Consider the following 13,509-nt stretch of genomic DNA (forward strand, 5'->3'; position numbering starts at 1 on the left):
GCCGAACCTGCAGAGTTTAAAGCCTTTCAACCACGACTCAGCAAAACATGACAAGCAGGATCACACTTGAGAGTTTTATTAAAAGATCAAGAATCAGAACCACTTCTGGACCACAGATTAATCAGAACATTGTTTCAGAACCGGCCGGCCGGCCAGAATCAGCTCTTCAAATATCTTTGGCAGATTCATCGTCTTCAGTAATTTCATCACTGTGACGTTTTGCTTGGTGTCGCTTCGGTTCGGACCGTCGGCTGAAAGAGTAAAAGAGCGTCTAAAACATGAGGAAGCAGCTTCCTGTTGGCTCTCAGCAGCTTCCTGTTGGCTCTCAGCAGCTTCCTGTTGGCTCTCAGCAGCTTCCTGTTGGCTCTCAGCAGCTTCCTGTTGGCTCTCAGCAGCTATAAGGCAGAAAAGAAACCGGTCTCTGCTCAGGGCATGGTAGAAGCGGAATTATTGCTGAGAAGCACGGACCCGGCTCGGCCCAGAAGAACCTGCTTTCAAGCAGTCCTCTTGCAGACGTGGATGAAGTAGCAGGGTGGCGGGTCCTGGCCCGGCCGGAAGGCCTTGAAGTCTCCATAGACGGTGTGCTCCATGTTGGCGCCGAAGGCGTCGCTCAGCAGCTCGCCAAAGCTCTGCAGCCGGTGAGGGTAGTAGGACAGCCGGAACTTACTGCACAGAACCGGAACAGGGACATTATTCTGGTTGTCGGGTCAGACAGGATACAAAAAGCTCAGCGATGGCCAGCCAATCGGCCACAAGCTCACCTGACTTCAGGAAGCTTCTGCAGCGCTGCCTGAGGCACCTGGATGGTGTAGTCCAAGGTGATCATGTGAGGCTTACTGTTGACCCACAGAACCGAGGTGGTGATGTCCTGGGTCAGATCGCTCTGCAAAAAAACCACGGCACGGGTCAGACACGGTTCTGCTCAAGGTTCTGATTAGACCTGCTTCTATGGCGTTAACTCTGGTGTCATTAGCCATGGTTGGCTAATGACACCAGAGTGTCATTAGCCAACCATGGCTAATGACATGGTTAACTAATGACACCAGCCATAGCTAAAGATGGCTAAAGAAACCAGCCACAGCTAACGATGGCTAATGACACCAGCCACAGCTAACCATGGCTAATGACACCAGCCATAGCTAACCATGGCTAATGACACCAGCCATAGCTAACTATGGGTAATGACACCAGCCATAGCTAACCATGGCTAATGAAACCAGCTATATGGTTAGGGTTAAATGAAATTGATCAGGTGAATTTCCATGAATAAATCAAACATGGCAAAACATAAAATAGAAAATAAAAATAAACTGAAAAATAAAAGTAAAATAAAATGTAACTTGTCAGAGAAGTGTCAATTACCAAATAAATATGAATACTTGTAAAACAAAATGTATTTAAAAATGATTAAAAATGAGAATAAAACTAAAATAGATATAATTTAACATTTTAGCTTACGCTTAATAATCCATCAGAGAAAAACATTTTTCTTCTTTTCTAGTTTTCCAGATTCATTGATAACATCGTTCATCCGTAATTAGTTCTGAAATTTGGTTCTGTTCGGACCGGTCCTGTTCAGCAGATGCTGCAACTGCAGTAGAACTGGTTCTAGTCAGTACCACCAAGTACTGCTGCGTGCTAACTGGTTCCAGTTAGCACGCTAATCATAGCATGCTAACACTAGCAAACTACAACTAGGCACCATGTGAACAACAACAAGGTTGAAGTTAGCACACTAGCATACATCTGTATGCTAGTGTAATACTACCGGGATATCAGGCTAACAAGCTCCATTAGCAGAGCTAGCATTAGCATGGAGTATTAGCATGCTCCATGTGGAGCTCTGAGCCTCTGAACCATCGTTTAGCTTTTGCTGTCTGGATTTCTGTTGCTGCGTCTGAAGCTGTGAAAACGCAGAGAGAAGCGACTTCCTGTTACCTTGTAGTAAATGTTCTTGCCCTGTGGGGCGCGGCCCGTCTCCAGGATGTAGTCGTAGTTTCGGTGATCGATGATGAGGATCCCGCCGGGTCGCACCATGCTGGCGATGTTACGGAGCGCCAGGCGCTGGTCGCTCTGGTCCCCTGTGACGAACGGCAACGCATCACTGTCTTGAGGTCAAAGGTCGACACCGTACGGTTCTGTCCAAACCTTTGAAGTCCGGCAGGTGAGCGAAGGAGTTCCCGAGGCAGATGACAGCGTCGTAGCCGTCCGCGGGTCTGTGGATGTCATCAGGCAACGTCAGCCAGTTGGCCTCTTCGATCACTGGACACACACCGAGAAGCTTCAGGACCCGATCCGGTCAGTACAACCGGTTCTGGTTCCGGTCGGGTTCTGGTCCTACCCCACTGGTCGAAGGCGGCCTCCTTGCGGCGCTCCCAGCGCGCCTTCAGGGCGAACTTCAGCATCTTGTCGCTGGCGTCGACGCTCACCATCTGAAAACCTTCCTCCACCAGCATGATGGAGTCCACTCTGCAAAGACGGGTCAGAACCGGGTCAGGTGTTGCTGTTTTATTGAAGGCTGCCGCTGTACATAAATCGTGTTGCTACGTGACAGCTGCTAACGCTTCTGGATTTAAAGGCCTGCGTCACCAGCCCAACAGTTTCGCTGTGCTGCATTGCTCCACCTTGTGTTGTTGTCCGTTTGCTAAAAAAAGCAACCAGGAAGGTAAACCTCCTGCCTGAGCTCTGGCCCCTGAAGCCTCTGGAGACACACCTGGATTCATTTCATCAGCTTTAGGTCGCTCAGAAAATCTCAGAGAACATTGAAAAGAAAACGGTAGTGACGTTTTCCACTTGTTGCTGATGCTAAAACTCTGTTTTGCTGATGCTAAAACTCTGTTTTAGCATCAGCAACAAGTGGAAAACGTCACTACCGTAACTCATGGGGATGTCGCGCACAGGGAACCGCGGCTGGCAGCTTACCCGGTCCCGCAGGCCACGTCCAGCACCGTCCGCACGCCGTTCCGCTTCAGCAGGGAAACCACCCAGCTCTTGTATTCCTGGGTCCGGCTCTGGATATCTCCGATGTACAACTCCCACACTTTGGCCGCCTTCCCGTCGGCGTACTGATCCGGAAGTCCCTCGGCGGCCACGCCGAGAGAGCGGGTCCTGAATACGCTGTCGACCGACATACTGTCCGCCTGCTGCCCTGCGGCAGGGTAGGTCTGGGGGTAGAAGGCGAGCTGGAGGCAGGCTGACCCTCCGGCTGGCTGCTGGTGTTTATATAAGACCCGCAGCACGAGAAAACCTTAAGCCAATGGCGTTCTGCTGCGGAAGGACGCCTACTTTCTGATTGGCCGACTCTCTCAAGCTCCGCCCCTTTGTTGGTCACGTTGGCGGAAACGCCTCTTCAAACTCTGCCCTGAGTTTGGTCTCGCAGGTTCTCCTGAAGCCGAACTTTCTCATCGTCTTTGCGCTAAAAGCTGAGCAGATGTTTCGGGTTTCAAAGTGTTTTGGAGTTTTTTTTAGAGGTTTTGGGCTTACGCTGGATGTTCTGAGGATTCTGGGTTCGTTTCCCGTTTCCAACCTGAACACTCACCTTTGACCCCGCCTGTCATCAGGAACATTTCGTTCCGTAAACTTTTGCAGTATTTCATGGACAGATTGTTAAATAATGTTCAGCTTCCTGAAGTGGAGCTGGACCCATCAGAACCTGCTCTGATGTTTCATTATTAAGAAAGATAGAAAATGTCCAACATTAATACTGACAGATGAAGTCCAGTGATGCAACTTACAGTTTATTCTTTCTTCCCTAAAAATGAATTACAGAAACACAAAACCACACCATCTTATGATTTATGTTGATTATAAAATGCTAACCATATTCAGAGAAAAATCAGACACCAAAAATTATTCATTTTTTTTCTTCACGAGGGTCGATAATCGGAGGTTTTATGCACAAACAGCTCAAATTAAATACTGTTATTGGAGTACATAATCAATTAGATTAAAATATATGTGAAAATGGAAAACAAACTTGATTTTAGGATGATTAAGTTATATCCTGACATTAATGTAGATAATTTAATAATGTTTATAACCAAACTGATCAAACAAAAAAACTCCAGGTAACAGAAAGGAGAGTGTTACCATGGAAAGCATTAAACACTGCTGTTAGCTTCAACTAAGAATAACAAACATATTTTCTTCCCAGAAGTAATCTTATTATCTAGCACTAAATTATGGAAAAACTAATAATAACAATAATATTTAGTAACAAACAAATTCAAATAAATGATGCTAAACTCATAATAAACAGAATTCAAACTGAAAGTGAATGAAATCAGATTTTAGACAAAAACATTAAATGAACTAAAATATTTTCTAAAGAAAACAGAATGTTATGTTGTTGATGAATATGTGGAAATACAACCAGAACAGCAAAGACAACGAAACAATGAACAATGAATTAATGCAGAAAATATTTCTGGTTTAAAACTGAGTTTTTTTTTACTTTTTAATGAAAGGAAGTAATTTGCTATAAGTAATTATTGATTTCTAGAGAATCTGCATGAAATGAAAGCAGATTTTTCTGCTTTCATCTGAATAATTTTCAGAAACCCTTGAGTTGTTCCCGTGGACAGGAAGTTAAATCTTATTTATTTTTTATATTTTGTGTTTTGGACTTGGAAGATGTTCAAAAGTAAATCTGTTAAACTGCTGCAGCATGAAGCCTGAGCCTCCTCCCGCTCTGATTGGCTGAGCCTCCTCCCGCTCTGATTGGATGAGTGCAGCTGGGTTCGGCTGCAGCCGGTACCGTCTAGGTTCGGTTGGATCAGCCAGTTTGATCAGCGCCGAGCCGCAGCTGCAGCCGTTCACTCCGAGCAGAACCTGAGCACCGGCTCAGCGGCGGCCCTACAGGGTCGAACCGGTTCTGGTCCGGTTCGACTCGAACCGGCAGGCTTGCAGGGAAATAACTGAAGCCCGACAGAGGGCGCCGCATTGAGGGAAGCAGAGGGTACAAAGAGCAGCAACGTGATGGGAACCACGTCATCACGCAGCTGAACATTATGGGATGCATCACCATGGAAACATCAGATCTGCAGCTGAAGAATTTCTTCAGAATGTTTGGTACTGTTCTGGACCTGAACAGAAGTCAGAGGGTCGGTTCTGCTCGGTCCCGTATGGAGCTACATTAGGGTGACTATGGAGCTACATTAGGGTCACTATGGAGCTTTATTAGGGTGACTATGGAGCTACATTAGGGTTCTGTATGGAGCTACATTAGGGTCACTATGGAGCTTTATTAGGGTGACTATGGAGCTACATTAGGGTCACTATGGAGCTTTATTAGGGTGACTATGGAGCTACATTAGGGTTCTGTATGGAGCTACATTAGGGTCACTATGGAGCTACATTAGGGTTCTGTATGGAGCTACATTAAGGTGACTATGGAGCTACATTAGGGTCACTATGGAGCTACATTAGGGTTCTGTATGGAGCGATATTAGGGTCCTGAATGGAGCTACGTTAGGGTCACTATGGAGCTACGTTAGGGTCACTATGGAGCTACGTTAGGGTGCTGTACAGAGCTACATTAGGGTGCTGTATGGAGCTACATTAGGGTCCTGAATGGAGCTACGTTAGGGTCACTATGGAGCTACATTAGGGTCACTATGGAGCTACATTAGGGTTCTGTATGGAGCTACATTAGGGTCACTATGGAGCTACATTAGGGTCACTATGGAGCTACATTAAGGTGACTATGGAGCTACATTAGGGTCACTATGGAGCTACATTAGGGTTCTGTATGGAGCTACATTAGGGTCACTATGGAGCTACATTAGGGTCACTATGGAGCTACATTAGGGTCACTATGGAGCTACATTAGGGTCACTATGGAGCTTTATTAGGGTGACTATGGAGCTACATTAGGGTTCTGTATGGAGCTACATTAGGGTCACTATGGAGCTACATTAGGGTCACTATGGAGCTACATTAGGGTTCTGTATGGAGCGATATTAGGGTCCTGAATGGAGCTACGTTAGGGTCACTATGGAGCTACGTTAGGGTCACTATGGAGCTACATTAGGGTCACTATGGAGCTACATTAGGGTCACTATGGAGCTACATTAAGGTGACTATGGAGCTACATTAGGGTCACTATGGAGCTTTATTAGGGTGACTATGGAGCTACATTAGGGTTCTGTATGGAGCTACATTAGGGTCACTATGGAGCTACATTAGGGTCACTATGGAGCTACATTAAGGTGACTATGGAGCTACATTAGGGTCACTATGGAGCTTTATTAGGGTGACTATGGAGCTACATTAGGGTTCTGTATGGAGCTACATTAGGGTCACTATGGAGCTACATTAGGGTTCTGTATGGAGCTACATTAGGGTCACTATGGAGCTACATTAGGGTCACTATGGAGCTACATTAGGGTTCTGTATGGAGCTACATTAGGGTTCTGTATGGAGCTACATTAGGGTGACTATGGAGCTACATTAGGGTGACTATGGAGCTACATTAGGGTGACTATGGAGCTACATTAGGGTTCTGTATGGAGCTACATTAAGGTGACTATGGAGCTACATTAGGGTTCTGTATGGAGCTACATTAGGGTGACTATGGAGCTACATTAGGGTGACTATGGAGCTACATTAGGGTTCTGTATGGAGCTACGTTAAGGTCCTGAAAGGAGCTATATTAGGGTCATGTTGAAATAATATTTTAAATTAGCACAATACTGCACAGGATAGTTTTGATACATATGAAATATACCATAGAAAGTTAACGTACACTCTACATTCATATAAATTTAAAGATCCAAACTAAAACAACGGCTCACTCTCTGAACGTATATAAATTCTTAAGGAGGATTCGACAGAAAACAGGCCTAGACTCCTTAAATCTCTTTAGACAGGGAGTCTGTCTGCCAGACAATTAACAAATTCCTGAGCATGGTTCAAAAGTTCACTAGGATCTTAAAACTTTTTATAAATAATTTTATTTATATTAGAATTAAATATATTTCTTTAAGCATGTTTTGAATTAGTTACTTCTTAGATCCAAACTTATAGTCATTATTTAGCATTACATTTTGTGCAAGCTTGGTTAAAAAACACCAACTGGTTTCTTGTTGAAGCATCTTGAGGCAGAGATAACGTTCCAGTTCCACGCTGTAAATCAGATCGTCTAAGAAGAAGGCTGTTACGAGAAGAGCTGGAGGTTTGGGTCTCAGAGGTAATAAAATTAACATTAAGACAGCCCACACAAAGGAAAAAATCACACCTCCTAATGCATATATTTAAATGAGGAGAATACGCATTCTATAAAATGGTTTGTTTCACAGCAGAAGTTGGAATCTCTTTGTGCTGAGTGAGAGTTTCCCGGAGGATGCATCTTCTGTTAATATTTTGTCTTTTTACTCAGTTCTTTGTCTCTGTTTTGTCATGTCTTGGACTTTTGCTCTAGGTGAGATGCTTGTTGTAAAGTTCTTCTTGGATTGAATTTCTGTGGATAAAACTCTGAATATCTGAAGTCTGACATCGTATGATTGCTCTTTTCTCTCTGCATACGTATACAGGCACAGGAATTCGGGACAAAGAATTAATTAAAGAGCTAAATTGAGTTATTCCTCTTTTTAAATTCTTAACAGTCACTATGGAGCTACGTTAGAGTCATGCAGTTCTTTTTTCTTTGAAACTGAAAAAATCTGAATTTAAACTGAAATGAAAAAAATAAGATGCGAAGCAGAACAAACTGGAACACTTTGTGTAAAAGCTTTAAACAAGAGCAATAAAATGAAACCGTTTGATTTTAAACGCACATTTATAATCCCAGTAAAAGCAGAAAATATGAAATGACACTAATTGATTACTTTAGGAATCTGGTCATTGAGTCATTTGTTCAGTTTGTCTCTTTGCCATCAACATTTCATCATTTCTCATAAACTAAATATCTGGACATTTATACACATTTCAGGATTTTTCTGAAATTGCAGTAAAGCTGCAGTTTATGACTTTTATAAAAATATTTTCTACATATTTGTTTAAACTGCCAAAACAATCTGCTCTTCCTTCTCCAAACGACCAGTCAGAGCCGGGAGGCGGGGCTTAGCGCTAGGGACGCACCAATTCATCTGTGCTGATTAGCAAAAACAAATTTGTTTATCAAAAACAATTTGGTATTGGCAGGTCAGGACTTTTAATAGACCGGTGATCGGCCAGAAAACTCCAATCGGTGCAGCCAGACTTAGCGCTGTTAATCACAACCTGCTGTGGCGCTGCTCATCTCCCCCGGCTCTCTTCCGCACTGCAACTTGCACATGCTGTCATGAATGCTAAGCCCAGTTAGCATAGCCACCGATGACAGCCAAGTTGTTTCTCTGCCATGAGCACATTTAGCAGCGAGTACATGGTGGTGATCAGCAGCACTAAGCTCCGCCTCCTGGCTCTCACCGTTTTTGGAGATCGATGTTTCAGAAATGAAACATCAGTTTGTCTCCGAACAAACTGTTACAGTTACCATGGCAACAATTTGAAGAAAAAGAGAAAAATCCTTTTTAAAAAGTTATAAATTTCATTCTACATGGAGAGAAGGCGGCCATTTTAACGTTTTAACCTCTGCCCTGAGCGCCGACTGCCAGGTTCCTCAGCTTAAAGGTTCCAAAGCTTAAAGGTTCCAAAGCTTAAAGGTTCCAAAGCTGTGGTTCAGGAGCCCGGGCCGGAGCGGGAGCGGCCGGCTCCTGGCCGGAGCTTCGGTCTCTGCGTTTCTGACGCCAAACAACATAAAGTCTGAGCAGCAACACGGCCGCCACCAGAACCGCGGCGGCCCCGGCCCAGACGCAGAGGAAAGGCCCCGACGGAGCTGAGGCGGCCCTCAGGACGCTGTCGCGATCCGCCGGGGTCACGACCTCACCTGCTGCCACGGCGACGCACCGCACCTGTCCTGTCAGCAGGAATCCTGGGCGGCAGGAGCACAGGAAGCTGCCGAAGGTGTTGAGGCAGATCTGGTCGCACTGCCCCATGTGACACTCGTCGATGTCCACACACCGCGGCCCGTCCAGCAGGAAGCCGTCCGCGCAGCGGCACGCCGCGCCGCCCGCCGCGCACACGGGCGGACAGCTCTGCTGGGCGCAGTGCAGCCGGCAGCGCCGCGGGTCGCCGGCGTCCGGGACGTAACCGTGGAAACAGGAGCACCTGACCCCGCCCTCGCCGTCCGCACACTCCTGCTGGCAGGGGGCGTCGTCGCACCGGAAGGGGCCCTTTAAGAAGCGCTCTTGCTCCCAGCATGCATTGCTGTCCGTGGTTCTGCACAGAAACCCGTCGGGTCTGTCGGAACATGGCCGCTCTGTCCAGACCTGGTACCGGGCCAGCGCCACGCAGCTGGGCGAGCAGGCCGCTGCGCCGGCCGCCCACCGGACCCAGGACGAGTTGAAGGTCCTGTTGGCGGCGCCGGAGGTCCAGCGGTACCCTCTCAGCGGTTCTGCCGGGTCACTGCAGGCCCCAGTCGGCAGCCGCAGTCCCATCCAGAAGCTTCCGGACAGAACCGGAGCCAGTCGGGCCAACAGCCGCTGGCTGCTCTGAGCCTGCAGCGTCAGCAGCTCCCCGTCCTGCCTGCGGCACACCGCCGCCGCCGCATCAAAGTCCAGTCTGGCCCGGTTCACCGTCAGGCAGTGGCCTTCAAAACACAGCGGCAGGCAGGCCTGCTGCCGGCCCGGCCCGGCCTCCAGAACCAGCACCAGCAGAGCCCACAGCAGAGCAGCCATTCCAGCAGCCAGCCGCTGAGGTTCTGAGCCTCGACCCGCCCGACGCATCCGCTCCGGAAAGCCGGGCTCCAGCCGGGCCCCAGCCGGTCCCGGGGGCCCAGAGAGCAGGAAGGAAACCAGAGGCAGAGACCCGGATCGGAACCGCACAGCTAAAACAAACACTCTCACTCTGTTCAGGGATCAGGCCACAGCAGAACCCAGCAGAACTTTTAACCGTGTTCATGGACCAAACAGGACATTCAGGTTCAGTGGAAGCCAGCAGCCTGGCCGAGCCGCGCTCTGTGCTCAGCACCAGAACCTTAAACGGATCCGTCAGGAGACGGGAAGGACTGAGACAGGCTGTGAGGGAGCAGGACGATTTGTCCTGCAGGTGGAAACAGCAACAGACCAAAGCAGGAACGATTTCCTCCAGATCTGCTCGTCTCCCTGATCTTGAAACAGAAACGGCTCAACGTGAGTCGCAGCCTGATGACGAGTCAAATGTGGCGCTGAAGTTTGATTTTATTGGAGTTTATAACCAGAGACTTACTGGAGAGACGATCACTGGTCAGGACAAACATGAGGACGTCCAACTGGTCCATCCTGTCCAGCTGAGGGAGTAGAAATGAAAATATGACTGAATGTCACTGGTGTAAATCAGAGATATCTGAAAAGGACTGAATAAGCCTGCAAGTGGAATAAATTAAAAACAAAACCAAAGTGGACCCAACACGGAGCCTTGTGGGACCCCATAAGTTAAGGTGGCGGAGTCAGACGAGAACCTGTGCGTCTAAACGCAGAACGTCCCAATAAATGTGAGACACCAGCCAGGACCTGGTGGACAGTCAGAGAGCTGATGAAACCAGCACCGAGCATTTCACTCATCAGCGCCACCAACAGGTCGTTATGGACTCTCGCTGAGGCCGTCAGTGGAAAGGAGTTTAGAAAGCAGACTAAAGGATCAGAGACCCGAGGCTCACTAAAGCAGGATCTGAGTCGAGTTTCTACAACTGAAGTCATTTCCTGACAAAGAGAAGCTTCAGATGAGACCAGGAACTGGAACCTCGTCTTTTCACTAATAATTAATACTAATTATTGACAAAACTGTTGGACCAGTGGCAATTAGAGCCTGGACAAGCAGAGAGGGGGCAATATTTCCAACAAACATGTCGAAAGTTTAATTTGACCAACTGGTGAAGTCCAGTCAGTTCATGGAATTGGAACAAAAACAGAAAAGGATCCGAACACCGAGGCTCAGCAGGGAGTCCAAACCCTTCTTCATGAAAAACTGAGGAATATGATGGAGTCACCATTTCAGGCTGGAAGGCAAACAATACTGCTGTTGGTATTAAATAACACTTTTGGATTATTTTTGCTCTGGTGAACATTATTGCTAAAATAAAATGATCTGCCATCAATAACTGCCTTGTTATGAGACTCAAGATTTTGAAATGTTCCCAGTGGAAAACCATACCAACTTTATTTATAAAGCACTTTAAAACAACCACAGCTGATACAAAGTGCTGCACATAAAATAGATAAAAACTCTTACAGTTTAAAACAACAAACTTACAATATGAAACTAGATCTCGCTGGAGTTGAAGGCCAAGTAAAATAGAAGGGTTTTAAGACGAGCTTTAAAAGTGGACAGTGAAGGGGCCTCTGACCTGCAGGTCATTCCATAACTTAGGACCCCGACAGAGAAAGCTCTGTCCCCTCTGAGCTTCCTTCTAGATCTCGGTTCCTCCAAGAGCAACTGATCTACAGACCTGAGAGATCGATAAGGTATGTAAGGGTGAAGAAGCTCAGTGAGGTAAGCCGGGGCAAGATCATGCAGCGATTTTAAAACAAACATAGGAATTTTAAAACGGATCCTAAAATAAACAGGCAGCCAGTGAAGTGAAGCCAAGACAGGGGTTACATGCTCTCTCTTTCCAGTTCCTGTCAAAAGTCTTGCAGCCGCATTCTGAAGCAGTTGCAGACGTGAGAGCAGTGACTGACAAACTCCCAGATATAGAGAGTTACAATAATCCAGTCGAGTTGAAATAAAAGCATGGATCACTGTTTCAAAAATGCTGCCTGGAAAGAAAAAGATTTTACTGATGCCAATCGCCTTACATGATAAAAACTGGACTTAACCACGGCTCTAATGTGGCTGTCCAATTTAAAATCACTGTCCACCTTAAAACCAAGATCTGTAATAACAGGTTTAAAATACACCTCCAGACTGGTCCTTTTCCACAGGCCATCTGGTTCCCCATCTGGTTGAACCGGGACAAATTAGGATGAATTGGAACGAACTGGCAGTGGTCATTTAAAGAATCTCCCAGAAGCTCCATCGCCATCAGGAGCAGGAATAAAGGAATAAACATGAAGTCACTGAATCAACATGTTTGACTGGATGATTCAGATTAAATCTGCCAGTAAAAAGCAGGTATTCAGAGAAACCTGCAGGGTGAGACTGGGACAAGTTAAGAGTCCTTAGCAGGACGATTCAAAGGATCAACAGCAGAAATGTTAAAATCCTCAGTGATCAAGATCCTATTTATCTTGATTACTGATCAAAAGTCCTGGAAGTCTAAAAGAAAAGATGAATCTGGACCAGGCGGTCGATAAATCATCTATAGGTTCTATCTTGCCGATTCGGGCCACAAAGGACCTGAAGGTACCTGAAGCCATCGCTGGACATAAAACAGACCGTGAGGTGACAGAAATGGCTCCACCAGCCGTCAGCACAGATTCACAGGATGCGAAGCATCATTTCCACGTCTCAGAAATAAAGGAGCAAACCCGAGCCATTCAGAATGAAGGACTTGTTGGCAACAGAGCGTGGCGCCGCAGACACCCTCGGCTTCAGAGGACAACATGTCGGATCGTCTGGCACCAACACACCCGAGGCCGAATCGCCCGGCGGCACCCGGAAGGATCCCACGGCGAAGCCGGGCCTCTTCCCCCGTTTCCTTCGCCTGCACGGCCAAAGCAGAGACACGTCCACAGGCCAAAGACGAGGGAGGGACAGCGGATCAGTGGAGGCAGGACTGTTGCTCCTGTCCCTTGACCCTGAAGGTCGACCATCACAAACTCGATCTGCAGACAGGAAGGCAGCAAGAAGGGCAAACACACAACCTGACAGGAGCAAACACAGACGCCATCTTGCCGGTCCAGAACACGTCCAAACATTTATTTACATTTCATACCACTTTGGTTGCTATGACGACAGAGTACCACTAACGAGAAGGTCCAAACGATGATGACCTGATGATGACCTGATGATGACCTGATGATGACCTGATGATGACCTGATGATACCTGATGATACCTGATGATGACCTGATGATGACCTGATGATACCTGATGATGACCTGATGATACCTGATGATGACCTGATGATGACCTAATGATACCTGATGATACCTGATGATGACCTGATGATGACCTGATGATGACCTGATGATACCTGATGATACCTGATGATGACCTGATGATGACCTAATGATACCTGATGATACCTGATGATGACCTGATGATGACCTGATGATGACCTGATGATACCTGATGATGACCTGATGATGACCTGATGATACCTGATGATGACCTGATGATGACCTGATGATGACCTGATGATACCTGATGATACCTGATGATGACCTGATGATGACCTGATGATACCTGATGATGACCTGATGATGACCTAATGATACCTGATGATACCTGATGATGACCTGATGATGACCTGATGATGACCTGATGATGACCTGATGATACCTGATGATGACCTGATGATGACCTGATGATACCTGATGATGACCTGATG

At 46.7% G+C, this 13,509-nt stretch overlaps 2 protein-coding genes across 6 annotated transcripts; both read right to left on the reverse strand.

The window, feature by feature from the left end:
- Positions 1 to 257: 257 nt before the first annotated feature.
- On the reverse strand, positions 258 to 3,243 carry gnmt (glycine N-methyltransferase). 5 transcript variants are annotated; one of them, XM_055053565.1, is made up of 7 exons: positions 2,923 to 3,243; positions 2,342 to 2,469; positions 2,149 to 2,262; positions 1,939 to 2,081; positions 762 to 883; positions 493 to 666; positions 258 to 395 (listed from the first exon to the last, which is right to left on the reverse strand). In XM_055053565.1, the coding sequence occupies exons 1-6, from the start codon at positions 3,129 to 3,131 to the stop codon at positions 495 to 497; spliced, it is 888 nt and encodes a 295-aa protein (XP_054909540.1). In that variant the 5' UTR covers positions 3,132 to 3,243; the 3' UTR covers positions 258 to 395; positions 493 to 494. The 5 variants fall into 5 exon arrangements, with proteins under 5 accessions (XP_054909540.1, XP_054909539.1, XP_054909538.1 ...); XM_055053564.1 differs by having other exon boundaries at positions 489 to 666; XM_055053568.1 differs by having other exon boundaries at positions 260 to 374.
- A 3,952-nt stretch (positions 3,244 to 7,195) lies between these two features.
- LOC129374626 (complement component C1q receptor-like) lies at positions 7,196 to 10,744 on the reverse strand. Its single transcript, XM_055053129.1, has one exon. The coding sequence runs from the start codon at positions 9,762 to 9,764 to the stop codon at positions 8,637 to 8,639; it is 1,128 nt and encodes a 375-aa protein (XP_054909104.1). The 5' UTR covers positions 9,765 to 10,744; the 3' UTR covers positions 7,196 to 8,636.
- Positions 10,745 to 13,509: the final 2,765 nt, after the last annotated feature.

This window comes from Poeciliopsis prolifica, unplaced genomic scaffold (genome assembly GCF_027474105.1).
Source record: "Poeciliopsis prolifica strain line A6 unplaced genomic scaffold, Auburn_PproV2 SCAFFOLD037, whole genome shotgun sequence".
NCBI lineage: Eukaryota > Metazoa > Chordata > Actinopteri > Cyprinodontiformes > Poeciliidae > Poeciliopsis > Poeciliopsis prolifica.